Raw genomic sequence first — 17,260 nt, forward strand, 5'->3', positions numbered from 1 at the left:
TGCTTGAATTGATCAAACTAGCAGGGATATACTGACTCAATGACATTTGCTATTTTCAGTAACAAAATAAAAGCATCAGTGAACATGATTTTCATTGACCTTACTGAACAAGTATGTAGACTGAAGTTTAAACTGGCATGTACTGATGCAAGAGCTCTGTGGATCAAGAAAAAAGGCTTTATGTCTAAGGAGCTCTGCTTTAAGAAGATAGGGAGTACCACATCAAAAAGTGTTGGGTAGTAAGACTGATCATCTGTGACTACTGTTATACAGGTAACATTTTCTGTACTGAATTCTTGATGAGAAAAGGTGCATTGTTTTAGAGGTTACTCTTTCTTATTTATCTAAATCCAAGTAAACTAAAAATAACTGAATATGACAGCAAAGTGAACATATGTAGTCAAGCCTGTGTTCAAGTCATGAAAAAACGTTGTTGTTAGCAACATTTTGGGCTAAATAAAAATGTCATACATGTTACATGTGACAAAAATGATCTTGTGAAAAATCAAAAGATGTAGCTATTTATCAAAAAGGACTAAAACAGAATCATTTTGGGGTACAGTAATTAAAATATTGTCTGTAATTTCATGGCCCAGGAAGTCTCTGCCAGTCCTGTGTCCTAAACAGACATGCCACTATTCATCATGAGGTGTTTACTTAAAAATAAACAGAGAGGCAAATACCAAGGAAAGAGTAAAAGCAATTCTGAAGATCAGTCTATTGTATGCAGCCTAATTTTGGAACTTTAGTGAAACTATAAAAATTAAAACCAATCAACTGAAATATAGTTCAGATCCCGGCCTCATAGGCTAAGTAAAGACAGTCAAAAAGCTTGAGACTGAATTGATCAATCTTCACAGGTTAGTCTAAGATGTGTAGACTGAACCGATAAGCAAATGAACAGACATTCACTTTTGATTCCGGAAATACAGCCACATGCCTGCAGTGGTCCAGACCAGAAGCCAGAGGAGTGCTAGAGCATGCCTCCCTGCTCTGCTGGAGCAAACAGCTTGGGCCAAGGCTAGTCCACCCACCCTATGAAGGTGAGGGTTTGCGAGGGAGGTGCAAACCATCCTGGGATGCTGGGGGACTTTGAATCTGGAGGGCATCTGAGACAGAAGTTCAATCAACCAATTTAACCTAAACCAATTAAGTCTGATACTACATTCAACCAGATTTATCTTAAAACGGTTTCAGTCATTTTGAAAGCGGCTTATATGCACTGAACTTCAGTTGCGTTACAAATCTGAACCGGTTATCCGATCAATTTCTGTTCCGAGCCATAAGGTTATACAAACCAGCACGTTATTTGAAATAAATTAAATAAATCTACTGGGTACTTAGAAGAGCTCAGTAGCTGTCAGAATAAAACAAAAATTAAAATAAAAAGCAAAACCCCCCAAACCAGCAAATACTGAGATCCTCATACTACTATGTTTTATGTTTATTTTACCACTTTTCTCCTGCTTCAACTTTTAAGCTGGAAAAAAGGTTGCCTACTGTGCTCAGGTAGAAGCAAAAGTTGCGGTGAGGATAAAGAAAAATACTGTAGTATGTAGCTGTTTGATTCCTTTCCTCTTTGGAATACCATTGTTCTTATCATTAACAATGATTTCTTTTGTGCATAATCAGATTGCCTCTGCATTGACTGCAATAATAGATCTCATGAATGAAAGAGTTATTTTTGATGATAAATATAAACCCTTATCTTCAAATCAAGCCCAAGTGAATTCAATGTATCACAGGAATTCATGCTTTATATGGTTCATCTGCCTTTCATCTGTAACTTGCTGATAATGTCAGACCTTTTCATTAAAATAAGTTGACATTATACTATACCATGGGAAACTAAAAATAATCAATATACCCTATTATTGCAGATCCATTTTCAAAGCCAATCAAAATTTCTATTTTCAGTAACAGTACAAATCTTAATAAAATTGACTCTAAAATAACAACCTTTTTATTTGTAAAGCATTTCCTACTAAAGAGACTGGGAAACTGAAAGGTTAAAACATGGAGGAACATAAAACAAACAATATTAAAAAGTGATAAATGTTAAAATAAAACAAAGCTGTACTATTATAAACAGGCTATGATCCAAAACTGAGAAGAAATTGAATATTTTCACTTACTAAGAAGAGGTAATATCTGTGCTAAAAATTGTGGTTTGTGATTAAACAGGCCACGTGACTCTGGCAGTAATTAATACTGCCATATAATTCAGAATAAATAACTCCAACACAAACAACAGATAAAAGCACAGAGCAGTACACACTAAAATCAGGAGCTGAAAAGTCATTTTTAATATTGTGCTTCATCCCTTCCACCTTGCTACCTCATACACCCCTCACCAGCGTTCAGGACTTGTGAAGTCTCTCACTGAAGACAAGAAATAGGGTTCCATGTGATGAATATAAAATGGATTTCTTATTGAGATTGCAGGATGCAGACAGACTCTGTTCATTTCCACTGACTCTAGCTCCCAGACCAACTGAACCAATGTATCCCTTTGGAGGTAATCCCTGGTATGGCATACATAACCATGGAATGAAATGCTAACTACAGTAGAACACCACATCTGTCATCCTCATTGCTTTAACAAAGCCATACGTTCTCCTCTTGCATTCAATTTACAATTGTAAGAAAAGAATCTTCAGACTGTGCAGAAATAATGTTTAATCTCAAGTGCGCTGGAGGCATGAGATAAAGATGTGCATTAGCTAGCACAGCATAGCTAAATGTCCCAATCATGATCCCTTTTACATCAATGGCAAATATTTCTGGGACCTCACTAAGAAGAGAATAAGGCTCTAAGTGAGTAGTTATATCAACAGCCAGGAAATAAACTAATTCAACCTACATCACAATTTAGCTTTTCAGAATATACTGCCAAGAAATTGCTTGCATATGGCCAACAGATACCACTTTAATAAAAATCACTGATTTATGTTTCCATCCTGTCTGGCAATGGTAGCTAACTACTCATTAATATATAATATCTGTGGTTGCATATCACTGTAAAACATAAATACCTGCCTCCATAATAAATGTGAACTGAAGAGTGAAAGATGTTGTGTGGAGTATGAATGATTCAAGATATTCAGGTTAAAACACATGCATAATTTTACAGGTCAAAGATTGCACTTACCTCTTTTTGATAAACTAACCGGGCTTCGAATAACTTAATAAAGAGGTACTGTGTCCATTTATAGTAGTCTGGCGAACAAGTGGTTATTTCCTGTTTATAAAAAAAAAAAAAGAATTTTTTTTTAGCAAGTACATCATAACTAAAGTAATTTGACAGATGCTATGAGCTATTGCAACCTGTTTGTACTGAATTAAATTAATTTAGAAAATATGCATTATGGATGAATTTCACACACAGTAATTAGGATTTTCAAGGGGATGGTGTGTGAGGCTCCACAATTATGGAGATAGGAAAATAATAAGACACTGGGCAGGGAAGTCCAGTAGGGACAGAAACGTAGTCCTGCTTGACCAGGGAGATGGCAGAAAGGAGGAACACAAGAAATGCTGTAGACAAAATTTATCTCCTCACACTGCTCTCAGTGACACAGAAGCAGGAGCAGAAGCAGCTGGGGGGATTTTATATTTGTAAAGAAAGGCAAGAGTTGAAGGAAAATGAGAAGGTAAATGAGAAAGAAGGTGAGTGAAATAAAGAGGCCTAAGAAGTTGTGGATGTTAACAGACCAGAATAAGGCAGGCAGGCAGGAATAGGCAGTCAGTTTACAATCTTAGAAATAAGATGGTACAGAGCAAATCTCATATTGAAAAAAATAAAGAGGGAGTAATGCTTAGTTGTGATAAGGTCAAGTGAATGGCCACTCTCACTGGCAGACAAATTTATTTAATGTTGAAAATTGTAAAAATGAAAGCTAGGACTAAGGCAAAGGGCCAGACAGGAAGTCAGTGAGTCAATGAGTGAAAGGATTTTCATGTACATGTACATTTTGAACCAGTTCAAAAGGGGGATGAGGGGGATGATGACTCTTGCTCTGAACTGTGCAGCAGCTGTTAATTTCTAATATTTGGACAAAGCCAGGATGATACAAATGCAGCAAAACAGCTTTAACTTCACCATTCTTCTATCCAGGATGAAAGTTTGGAGCAGTTTTGCTATATTTGCATTGATCCTGATTGCTGATCATTGATTGCTTGTCCACAGGTAACAGCTGTGGCATTGCTCCCACTGCCAGCAGGTCCCCTTTTGAAAAGGTCTTGTTCTGAAACAGGTCCAAATATATGCGTGTCCATACCCATAGAAAAGCAAATGAAAATCTGAGAAGAAAGAGGAAAAGTTAAGAGGAGAGAGAAAGACAGTATCAACAAATATATTTTTTACTGAATATTTTGCAGATGCTTATACGGCAATGATGAATAAAGTCTGCTTTTAAAATATTCAAAACTTGCCTTATTCAGGATTAGTGTTTTGATGCATTTCAAGAGATATTGCTTAGAAGTAACAACAATGTAAAAAAATACTGTATTAGAGATGGTGTGTTGTAGGTGTGATGAGAAGACACACCACTATTAATATTTTCTAGACAAGTATGGTCCTTGAGATGAGTGCAGCTCAGACCCCAGTGTTTGTGCTAAAACAAAACTAACAGGCTCATGAATCATTCTGATACAATATGGTGTTAGAAAGTAAAAGTTTAGGGAGAGGCCAAAATATATAATTAAAATTGTATTTATATCACCGCATGCAAGAATTTTCTTTAGTCATTAGTGTCAACACCTCAGTTCGACATTTTGTAAACAATAGTTCTAAAAATGAAAACCAACAATGAGCTTCAAAGACCAAACAAAAACTACCTTAAACTAATAAGCTATATATAAAATGAGATAACTGACTTAATTTTCTAAAGATGTGCACATGATTCTTTTTCTCTGTGCAAATGTGGGATTTTTAGGGTATAATTTCACAGGCACAGACAGATTTTAAGGTATGTCCCCAAGTGAAAAGAGCAAAGAAATGCTACTTTTAAATCTACTTAGGGTCTGAAAAGTAAAACTCTATGCAAGTAGCACCTTCTTGCTCAACAAATCCACTGCCTTATTTAATTTAGAATCATATGTGCTTGCTTCAGCAAACCAGTACATTTTGATGATTCTTTCTTCTATCTTGCAGCTCTGGAAGTGGGAGCTAGATTACATTCTGGTCCCAAGCTCAAAAACAGCATATTCTGACTTTTGGACTGTAGAGTTGGGAATTAGAAAAACTACTAACATTCAACCTGGAAATGGAGCAATTTTGACTGTGAACTCATAAACGGACCACATACTGCTTATTTCAAAGTTTCTTTTCTGGCCATAAATGCCCTTAAATCTTCCCTGTTATAGTTATGGTGACTGACGATGCATTGACTGAATGTCATCATAATAGCTTTAATTATTTTATACCTTTAACTGCACAGTACTGAAATATTCCCATCTGACAGACTACAGAGAATACCTTTGGTATTGTTTCCATGATATTAAATCCATTTGCCTTGTTTTCCACTGCAGGATATTAGTTTATACCAGTGCAGTTCTACTGAAGCCAATAGAGAGTTGTCATTGTAATACTAGTTGTATAAAAAAAAAGAATCAAGCTCAACTGAACTCTATTTTCTACATAAGGTTATAAAGGTAGCTGCCAATTCATTAAAAAAAAAAAGTTACCATAAAATGGTCCACACAGAAGTAGTAAAATGAACAGAGGTTTGTCTCTGGCCATGTACAGACGTTTAGTTTCTAGTGGGAGAAGCACTGCTCTCCTGGTAGAAACCACTAGGTATGCTAACATTTCATCTTTTTTTCCTGGAGCTGTTCCAAAAGAAAATTAACCTGACTACATCCAGGTAGAAACTGCTCCTGGGAGAGTTTCTCTCAGGAGAATAAACACATGCACACTTTGCCCTGGCTTAACTCTTCCTAGAGACCAGGACAAATGGAACCATGGGGAGTCTCCTGTGCCTTCCAGAGACCAGGGTCAACCCAGTCTGGAGAAGGCAAGGGACAGCTCCTGCATACTGGGAAAGGAGGGAAGGAGCAGCCACCAGCTGTTCCCCATCTGCTTCTCACTCTGGAGTCCCCAATGTGAGAAGTAGCCAGAGGGCTTTTCCCTGCCACTCTATCCACTTGGCCCAGAGGCCAAGCAGAAGGAGCAGTACTGTGAACTGGAGTGAGATTTCACGCCAGGGGCTTTACACCAGTGCTCCCTCTGGTCAGCTTCCAGGCATTGGGAGCCAAGTGGAGGAAGCAGTGCCATTGGCCCCCTACCTAATTCTCACTCCAGAGTCCCCAGAGAAAGGGGCTTTGCTCTACTGTCGTGTGTCCCATTCCGTTCCCTCCTCTCCCCCCCCCCCCCCCAGAAGAACAGGAAAACTGGAACAACGCACACTTTCCCCAGATTGGGATCACCCTGATGTTGGGAAGACGTGAGGGTGTTAAAGACTGAACATCTGTACTGTCACCTCTCCCAAAATCATTTCTAGCAGTGGAAAATTTCCAATACTAGGAATGAACATTTGTATATAGCTTCTTCAGGGCTGAAGCACAGATTAAGAATGGAAACCACAAAAAGGTGATATTTTCAATCTAAAATGGCATAATTAACATATTTAGGAATACAAGCTAACTGTGAAGATAGCAATCTGTCTAGTACGGGGGGTGACGATATGTGGCCCACAGGATGGAATCAATGGATCCAACCCACAGAGCTGTTGGATCCAGCACACAGAGCTAGAGGTCTTTGCCTCCCTCCACAATGTGCAAGTGCAACTTTCAGACCATGGGGAACTGCGCTGGGGTTGAGCAGCTGCAAGCTGCATCTGCACTCTTGCCATTTCCCCCCACCCCTTTGTTAAGAGAATTAAGAATTAATTTTGTACAAATGCATGAATGAGTGAATGAATATGTTTTTCAAGCTTACAGTCGAAGAAGCAGCCTTGAGAACAGGAAGATAAGAAGAACAAACAACAAACAACCTACAAGAAGATATGGAGCAGAACAAACACCCTGTCTCAGGATGTTGTGAAGCAACTCCTCACCATCTGCATGCCTAAGCCATGCCATATGTGACTGAAGGACTGTGAGTTTTGATAAAGCCAACTCAGAAACTCACCTCAACAACAACGAAGTGACTGGCTGAGCGGGCAACCGTCTGCCTGGACTAAGTATAACAGGACAGTGAAGACCAGGCCCTGACGATGCCATATGCCATCCACATCAACTCGGGAGAACCTGCCAGCATCCCTCCTGTAAGATTGTGACCAGAGCCATCGCGACTGGCCATTGTGACTGAACCTGAGCATCAGTGGATTGGGGGTAGGGGGGTGAGGAGGGTATGGATTTAGATAGAGCGTTTCTTTTCCCCACTTGATCTGTGTGTGTCACTCAATAAAGACCTTGGTTGCCGAATCCGTGCATTGGTCTCTTGTCCAACACCTTCTCTCACAAATAGACATGTAGCTTCCAGCCCATGGGGAGCTGCATTCATGCTGCAACCACTGGGGTGGGAGCAGGGAAAAGTGGAGGTTTTGCAGACACAAGGTGCCTGTACACATCCAGGGATACTGCTCCAACACACTAATTACAGTGCATCAGAGCAGACTCTAATTAGTGTGCTCCAGCAGCCTCCACATCTTTTGTACTCAGCGTCCCCATGCTTCAAAATGGTGATGGGGGAACTTTAACTAAAAGCTCATCAAGCAAACTTTAGTTAAAGCGTCCCTGCTGCCATTTTGAAGTGTGGACATTGAATACACAAGACATTGCAGGTGCTTTAATTAGAGCCACTCTAATTAAAGCACCTCCCACCCTCTACCCCTGGAGCACGTGTAAAGACAGTTTGCACATGCCCAGCCCAACTGGAGCTCCCTGAAGATGGAAACTGTATCTGTGCTGCCACTGTGAAATGGGATCCAAGGGAAGCATAGGCAGTGTAAGCACAGCTCCCAGCTGCCTGGCTCCGGTGTGGCAAAAGTCACCTGCCACTGCAGCCCATGTCACACTACATCCAAGTTGTTCCAGCCCACTTTTTGTATAGGTTGCTGGCCTCTGGTCTAGTAGGGTGAACTGGCTAGCTATTCAGGAAAATATGTTACCGATTAGCATTGAAAAAACTTGCTCTCAGATCACTGAACAGAAGAGTTCCATAATTAATTCTACATAATACCTATGGAGGTCTGAAGTTATAAATCACTAACAACATTGCTACTCTACCTTTTTCCCACGAGTCACTCATGAAAAGATTTTCTTAAGAATAAATAAGATTTGAAAGCAATAAGAATTTATGTCATTGCAGATAATGACGCCAACAGCTGTCTGACAAGTTCAAAATGTGATCTCTTCAGTTTAGCACATTAAAATTTGCAGAGAAAAGTGAAGTTTGTATGCTTCCAGCTACAAAACCCTAAGTTCTTTTTGCAGTGTCCTCTTTGTATGTTTTCTTGTGGGTTTATTATATCACACTTTAATTCAAGCCAGATGTTTGTTGAAGGCTTTTATCTGCATTGCTGACAAAAATTTGAAGGGCTTTCACTGATCTTTCCTGACACAAAAAGCCAAAAAAGCTTTCATAAGAAGGGTCTGTAGGATTATTAGATGAGCTTTCTCCACAGTTCACCAAATTTGTTCTCTCATTTGTTGCCGCAGAACTCTGGCATACCAGTGTACAATCACTCATTTTATTGGGAGGGAACAATGCAAGAATGCTGTAACCAACAAATACACTATTCAGTCTATTTGAACACTGAATTTTGTTTCTTTATACTTTTGATAATATATACTAAAATATTAATTAATCTAAATATGAAATAGTCTCTTCTTCTCCCCATATGATGTGCTCCCAGGCAGTCTGCAACAGACTTAGCGACAGACAGCCAAAATAGTATTTGAGGAGGAAGACTTTTTTTTCTTGTAAAAGACTCCTCTTCTTTTTCCCCTCCATTTCAGTTTTCTCTTTTCATTTCGCCAACTTGCTAGTCACAGACATAATCTATAAAGCCAAAATCTATACAGCATGTATTTATCATTTATCATAATTATTGTTACTATACTACCCTCAGGGAAGATGCTTCACACTACAAACCTTCTGCTGTGAAGACTGATGCACATGCAGGATGCTAGAGAAAGAAAAATATGCAGTTACTTAGGAATGGTCTTTATAGACCCTTCACGCCAAGCAATCTCCCCTATGCAAAGATGGTGCTGAAGGAATTGGTTTGATCAGTTAATGAACTGAAATTTAGTTAAAGATTTTTACACTTTGAATCAAATGGCACTACTAATTTAAAATGAGGCTAACTCACGCTGGGTGCTCCGAGAGGAAATCTTAAGTCTGGCATATGATCAAAATCCTAACCTTCTCCAGCTACTAAGGAAACAGGACAAAATCCATGCTAAAGGTTCCTAGACACATAGTATCCTATGTGTATCCTATCCAGAGTATCCTAAATTCAAGATACTGCTCATCAGTAAACAAAAAATGATAATATTAAATGATTTATTTAAAATGTATTTGCAATGTTTAAGTCTGCTACAGACTTACCATGTTCTATTACAGAGCTATGAATTTAAACTGGTATTTTTTTAAAAGGGCGGGGGGGAGATTTGAAGTTTACCTTTAAGCTAGTTCCACAGGTATAATTTTTCAATATCTATAGTATTTGCAGTCTGTGTAAAAGCTGTTCTCTGCTGTGAGCCCAGCTAGGTTTTGTGAATAATACATAACAAGACTAGAGGAAAGCCATTTCTTAGTTTATTAGTAATCGTTCTTTATTACCACAGCAATGCGCTGCATCAAGACAGCCATACTACACTCACATATTTTTTGTTAAGAAAGGAGAAAAGAAGAGAAAAAAGTAACTTGGAATTTCTTCAAAATATATGAGAGAAATTAAACCATTTAAAATCCGTTATCCATCTGTTTGGGCGTTATACAACATTTTGGCTGCCCAAGTACAAAACAGCTTGTTAGAAATATATTAATGTCCTGTTTTTCACAGATCTACAGAGGCAGATCCAGCTGTATTTCCTATGTACAAGTTAAAAATTGATAGTTCAAGGACTTTCACATTTTCACATATCATTTATAACATAAAAAATAATCCTGCAGAATTCACTCTCCAAAATGAAAAGCAGTCAAATGTCAAGTTATTTTTCTGTTCAACTACCAAGAGAAGACTTGGTTATCAATTAGATAATGAACTGAATGGAGAAGAAAATTATGTAAGTAATATAACATTTAAGTATTACTTCAGATAGAAGACAAAAGGACACTTCAAAATGAACTCAAAACCTAAATATAAGCAGAATATGAGATCAACCTTACTTTTATGTGAAAATTAGATCAAATTTAGCACAGAAGGAAATGGTTCATGAATAAAGTCTTCATGAAAAACCTACACCCTAGGGAAAAAAAGTTAGATTTTGTTTTACCTGTGAAGTGGTGGCTTGATGGAAATGCATATTCAGTTTGACAGTACCCAAAGGCAATGGAAAAGAAATCCTGCCATAGGCTCTGCATCATTTGCTGCTGGTGTACTATCAAAACAATCTTTCTAGAGAAGGTAGCTCTCCTGAAAAGAACTGTAGTGCCATGGAGTGGCCTCGTATCTATTTTCTATTTTGAAAGAATCCTATTGCCAGACATCTCAAACCTATGGTTATTTTGAAAACAGCCAAAGCATGACTACAATGTTTTCAACTCTTCAGATCTTTAATACCACTTAGAGACTTAAAACCTGCTGCTGTTGAACATTTGGTTTTCTGGTAGATTGAGAAACACAATGCTCTGCTTGAAATTTCAGAGTAGAAATGTCCTAAAATTCTTTAAATAAAAAAACCAAAGGGATGCCATGCATCCTATGCTATGCATATTAAAAGGTTTATCACTACACTTATCCTTCTAGATTTTGAAGCTTAAAACTATCATCAAGCTGTATTTCTAAACAGACTAGTGATTTTGGGTGCCTGTTTTAGACACCTGAAAAGAACCTGCTTTTCAGAAGTCTGGTGTCCAACACCTAGGAAAAGATACTTCAAAAAGCCCTGATTAAATTGGATATCTAAAAATTAAAGCATCTAAAAATAAACACACTTCTGAAAATTTTAGGCTATTCCTATTATTCTAAACTCTAAGAAAGCGCAAGAAACACAAAAATATTTTTGTTTGGTAGATTATAAGCATTAGAGCTATCAAACTTGTGGCCCACGGACCACATGCAACTAGGGTGGCCACTGATGCATCCCCAGAACGCAGGACATCCCCCTGCTGAGGGGTGGGACCATGGCCCCTTTGGCCAATCAGCAGTGAGGGGTGGGGCTGGCTCCTCCTCAGCCGATCAACAGTGAAGGGTGGGGCCACTGGGCCCCTTGGCCAATCAGCAGCAAGGGGTGGGGCCACCACAAGAGAGTGCTATTCGGTCCATGAACCCCAAGCTGATGAATGTGTGGCGCTCTGTGAAATGAGGGAAAGCAAGTGCTAGGATCAACAGCAAGTTCACGAGCTGCAATTCAGCCGGCAAGGAGCCTCACCTCGCTTCTCCTGCATCGTAGATTCCCATATCCCACAGCTCTGTTATTCTCTCCAGACAATCTAGCCTTGAGGGAACGTGGCATAGCTTGAGCACCCCTTCCCCCCACTGGGATCCAGTGTCACCCCAGCCTAGATCCATGCTTGGGAGCCAGGGGGACACACTGCACAGGAACCTCACCACCCCAACATCAGCTTTCAGCACAGACACTGGGCACCCAGGAATCTGCCCTCGCCACGTTCTGGTCAGAGCTGGGCTGAGTGGGGTCGGTGGTGGTTGGATGCCTGTGGCAGTGCAGCCAGCTGCCTGGTAGGACCTTCCTTTCCTTCCCCAGGAGACAGACAAGTTTGCCTGTCCCAGGGGAGAAATAATGGCTTAATGAACTGGTCCAGTCACCCAGGAGCCCAGAGGCCACTCTGCCCAAAGCTCCCCCTCCCCATGCAGCAGGACTCGCTGGGCTGCTCCCTAGGGACTCGCTGGGCTGTGAAGACAGTGACAAGAGCCTCCTGGCATTCCAGCAGATACAAATTCAGGGCTCCACCTGCCTGCTTTCAAAGCCATTACCTTAGGCGGAGGCAGCGCCCTCAGGGCCCAGGTCCACCTGCACATGCCCAGCCCAGGATCAGGGACCTCAGGCATGCACCAGTGCCTCGGCATTGCTATGCCTGCACATGCGCTGCAGCCACAGCTCCTTGTGCAGGCACAGAGAAACCAGCCTCTGGGATCCTCCACCTCCTCCCCTGCCTGGCTGGCTTAGAACCCTGCTCCTCCTGGCTGTGCACCACCCTGCCTCTAGGCACAGTCAACAGAATCATGAGGACAAATGATTGACATGCATTTCCACCAATGAACTGAAAACAGGACTTTTTTCAGTCCGTTCCTTATTCAGGAATGGACAGGGGACAAAGTGTTTAAAAACATTGTGGTCCAGTATAAAACAGGACCAACCCTATATGCAGCCCACAAGAAGTTAAGCTGCAGTCTGTGGGCGTTCACCCAGAAGCTGCTCCCATTGCTCTGGCTGTAACAGCAGCCAGAGACTCTGTACTCCCACTCTTCTCCTCTAGCTGCTGCTTCCTGCCTCTGCCCTAGGAGACACAGCCATATAGCAAGCATGGGGAGCTGAGGGTGACTACAGGGCTGTGTGGGGGATCGCATGCTCACGCGCCTGCACATTGCAACTGGGGGTGGAATTGCATTAACAAGCTGCACGGTAGAGGGAATTGCATTTTTATACCTGAACAATGTAGTAAGGGTGGGGGAGTGCCCGTGCGGTGCTGCAGGGGTTGCGGGATTGTCTGTGTGGCCTGGTGGCCCCTTGGGGCTTAGAAACTGGACAGCCCTGGTCTAAAAGATATGATGTTTAGCTTTCTGAAGTAACATTGCTACACTTTAATAATTTTAAACCTGCTCTGTCCTATCTGTATAGTTTAGCTCAATATAATATGCAAACCAAAGAATAAAAAGTATTGCTAAGACTGTGATAGAAACTAAAATAAACTTGGCTATGAGAGGGCAACCTCCAGGAAACAGGCACAAAAGGAGGCTCCTTATCTACTTATTCATAGTTCAGTTGAATTTTAAAAACACATGTTGGTTTCCACAATCTCGGACAGAATTCTGCAGCACAACAAAGATAATTCCTTGTGTAGTCATCTTTTTTAAGCACAGCAGTGCACATTAGGCACTGAAATGCATCACATTTTATTGAAATGGAGAAGACAGGCAGTCTTCACAGGCAAGGCCAGCTCCCAGACTACTGCACCTGGCAGCATAGTTTGGGGATGAGGTGAGCAGCCAACAGTGGCAAAAAAACAGGTTAGGGACTATTTTAAAAAGCTGGACACACAAATCCATGAGGCCAGACAGGATGCACCCAAGGGTGCTAAGGGAGTTGGCTGATATGATTGCAGAAACACTGGCTGTCATCTTAGAAAACTCATGGTGATCAGGAGAGCTCTCGGGTGACTGGAAAATGTTATATATAGTGCCCATATTTAAGAAAGGGAAGAAGGAGGATCTAGGGAATTACAGATCAGTCAGGCTCACTTCAGCCCCCAGAAAAATCATATAGCAGATCCACAAGGAATACATTTCTAAGCACTTGGAGGAAAAGAAAGTGATTAGAAAGTCAGCATGGATTCACCAAGGGCAAGTCATCCCTGACCAACCTGATTGTCTTCTATGATGAGATGACTGGTTCTGTGGATGCAGAGAGACTAGTGCATGTGGTATACTTTGACTTAAGCGAGGCTTTTGATAGTCTTCCACAACATTTTCACAGGCAAGCTAAGGAAGTATGGGTTGAATGAACAGACTGTAAGGTGGATAGAAAACTGGCTGGATCATTGGGTTCAGAGGGTAGTCAATGGATCGATGTCTAGTTGGCAGCTAGTATCAAGTGGATTTCCCCAGGGGTTGGCCATGGGGCTGGTTTTGTTCAATATCTTCATCAATGACCTGGAAAATGGAATAGAGTGCACCCTCAGCAAGTTTACAGATGACACCAATCTGAGGGGAGTACTAAATATGCTGGAAGGCATAGGATTCAGAGAGACCCCCCTACTCCTTGGAGGTGACAGTGGCACTGGCGCGCCGGGGGGAGGGCGGCGGAGCAGGGTCAGGATGGCACGGGTGGGGGGCGAGCCAGCTCCAGTGGCCTCAGCCCACCCCTCCCCCATTCTGTCGTCACTGCCTGCAGGGCTGACCTGGCAACAATGGGGGGAGGAGTGGGCCCGATGTGGAGGGGGGAAGGAGCAGGTGTGCAGCGGGGAAAGGGGAGGACTGGGCCCAGGCCCAACACGGGTGGGGGAAGCGGGCCCGACGCAGCAGTGAGGGAGGAGCAGCAGGCCTGGCCTGATGCAAAAGCAGCTGGGGAAGGGAAGAAGCCGGCCTCCTCCCCACATCGAGGCCCATTCCTCTCCCACCCCACTCCCCCACATCAGCCCCAAGCCCGCTCCTCCCATGCCCCCACTGCCACCGGGTCAGCCCAGGCCCGCTGCTCCCCATCCCACCACAGAGGCCTGGCTTCTCCCCACCCTTGGGCCCAGGCCTGCTCCTTCCCTGCCCCCACCACTGCGGTGGGGATGGGGGGAACGAGCCCAGACCCCAAGCAGCAGGAGGGGAGGGAGGAATGGGGAGGCATGGGGCTCCATCCCCACCTGCTCCTCCCCATCATTCTTGATGGGAAATTGGCTAGTACATATATAAACATGCTTAGTTCTCCTGAAAGACTCTCTGCAACACTATACTTAACATTTCAGGGTTACACATACCAGTTCAATGGTTTGAAAAGTGTCCTTGTTATATGCATATGACCTATAAAATCAGTTCATTATGAACCAGATCTGAACTTTCTTCTATTATTCTTCTTTTTCCAAAGCAACTTCTCAGCTATTAAAAAAAACACATCATTCTGCATATATTCTGAATATCTCATCGCAACATAAGATGCAACAAGTCATGGTTCTGACACCTAAGCCATATAACTGAGCAGCCTCTCTTTAAGCTTAAGGAAACCAGAGAGCAGATCTCATACTGCCAGAAAACAAATCATTTTTCTTTTCAAAGCTACAGACATGCCATAACAATTCAAGATTAACATTTTCACCCTTCCATACAGAATCATACTAAGGTAATAAACTAAGATTACTGCTGAGAATACAAACGTAGTGATTGACTTCAATTCACTGATAAATGCAATAAACCCTAAATACAAGTTCTTCAGAAAAAGCAATTTTTCATTTTTATCTCAACAGTTGCACAGGCTTTTGTCTGACTGGTTTCTACCTTAAAAGCCTTAGGAACAGCTGCTTTTCAAGCACCTGAGTTTTAAATAAAGCTTCCAGTTTCCGATGTGCTTATGACAGAGAACTCTAAAAATGCAGGCTAGTGCTTTGCACCTTAAACAACTTACGCACCAAACATGTAAAGTTACTACCTTTTTATATTTTTTTCTGTCCCTTCATAACATAAAACTGCATATTAAAAAAGCACATCTCAAAATGAAACCCTTTGAACCATGTCTCATGAACAGTATCCTTGTGAGACTTTGAGGAGTATATTTTATATGTTGTTCAGGGTCACACATACTTCATATAACATATATAATTAAGCACCGTCATAACTTGAGCCAATGACAAAGCAAACCGCTATATCATTACTTCCAAAATTGCACATCTTTTTTTCTTCCACATACCAAACACCCTCAAACAAGACCAGCACCTCATTTTGGGAACACAAAAGTCCTTCCAGTAGTGGCTGATTGTGTGATGCAAAGTAAGTTCTCCTACAAAAGATGGATACACATGTACTAACTTTCTGACAGTTAAGCCAACTTAACTTTTTTTAAATTGATTTAACTATCAGACCGTATACATGTATGTGGAGCAGAGCTGACTTAAATGCAGCACAAAATAACACACTTCTGAGGTGCATTATCTCGAGTTGCATTAGTTAAGTACAGTAGACTCTAAAGGGCTACTGCAGGGGAGAGCTCACAAGATGGCTGCCACCATGTCAAGGAGTGCACACTCCTATGTATACACACTCTGACTTTGGCTTAACTTAGATTAGACTTAACATATCTAAGTCAACTTACATATGGGCATGCAACCAAAGGCCGCATCCAGATGAGTGCAGTTGTGTGGTATGTAGCATCACAAACACATCTGCGACATCACATACCACACGCTCAGTTGTTCTCCATTCTGCAAGGGATCAGTGTGCAGGAAAAAAAACAGAGTGGTGCACGCACAGGCAGCATACGCCATTCAAAAGCAGAGCCTAGTCACTCGGAGTTGCGTTGCGGCTGCTGGCCAGGCTGTGCGGGGCAGAATCATCACTGCCACTGGCGACGCGTAGGGGGTGTATGTGGGTGCATGTGCACCCTCTGAGACTGGTGACGCAGCCCCTGTGACAAGTGCTGCTGACACTGCCGACAGTGCCTGCAGGCAGCCACCACTTGCCACCCCCCATCCCTGCTCGCTGCTGACACTGCCGGCAGCATCTGCAGGCAGTCCCCAATCGCCACTAGCTGCCGCTGCTGGCAGCATCTGTAGGCAGTCAACGACAACTGGTTGGTGCTTGCCACCTGTCCTCTACTGCCAAGACTACTGAGGCCACCTCTGGAAGCTACCCGCTCGGCCCACCTCCTGCCACCAACACCACCATGGCTGCCTGCGGGAGCTCCCCACTTGCCGCCACCACTGCTGCCACCGCCTACAGATAGTCGCCGTGCCCCCCCAGCCTCTGGGGGGACACGGCATTCATGATCACTGCTGCAGCCCTGGGAAGCCCCCAGGGCCCCATATAAGGCTGCTGGGGCCAGCCCAATGCTCGCCTTAGCCTCCCCTACCACCTCTGAGGTAATTTGCCACGTGCCAGAGCACATGTAGCATGGGCATTCTCCGGGGACAATTAGTGGCAGCACAAGGTGCACTGCTGCTAGCTGCCCCCGGGGAGCCAAACATCCTCACCGCATGTGGACATGGCCAAAGCACCTAGAAAGTGTTGCATACCTGACCGTTTGGGTGAGTTTCATAGTTTCTAGGGTCGGAAGGGACCTGGGCAGATCATCTAGTACGACCCCCTGCCATGGCAGGAAAGAGTAATGGGGGTCAAACGACCCCAGCAAGATGGTCATCTAACCTCCTCTTAAAAACCCCCAGGGTGGGAGCCTGCACCACCTCACTTGGAAGCTGGTTCCAGACCCT

General features: G+C 42.6%; 1 protein-coding gene across 3 annotated transcripts in view; it reads right to left on the minus strand.

Annotated features, from left to right (window-relative positions):
• LARS2 (leucyl-tRNA synthetase 2, mitochondrial) overlaps window positions 1-17,260 on the minus strand; it is a 113,432-nt gene that overhangs the window by 68,442 nt on the left and 27,730 nt on the right. For all 3 annotated transcript variants that reach the window (XM_006020647.3, XM_014518521.2, XM_025200288.1), the window contains one exon: window positions 3,152-3,241. In XM_006020647.3, the coding sequence (XP_006020709.1) occupies window positions 3,152-3,241 (90 nt within the window). The remainder of the gene's footprint in view (window positions 1-3,151; window positions 3,242-17,260) is intronic.

Source organism: Alligator sinensis, unplaced genomic scaffold (genome assembly GCF_000455745.1).
Source record: "Alligator sinensis unplaced genomic scaffold, ASM45574v1 scaffold54_1, whole genome shotgun sequence".
Classification (NCBI taxonomy): Eukaryota; Metazoa; Chordata; order Crocodylia; family Alligatoridae; genus Alligator; species Alligator sinensis.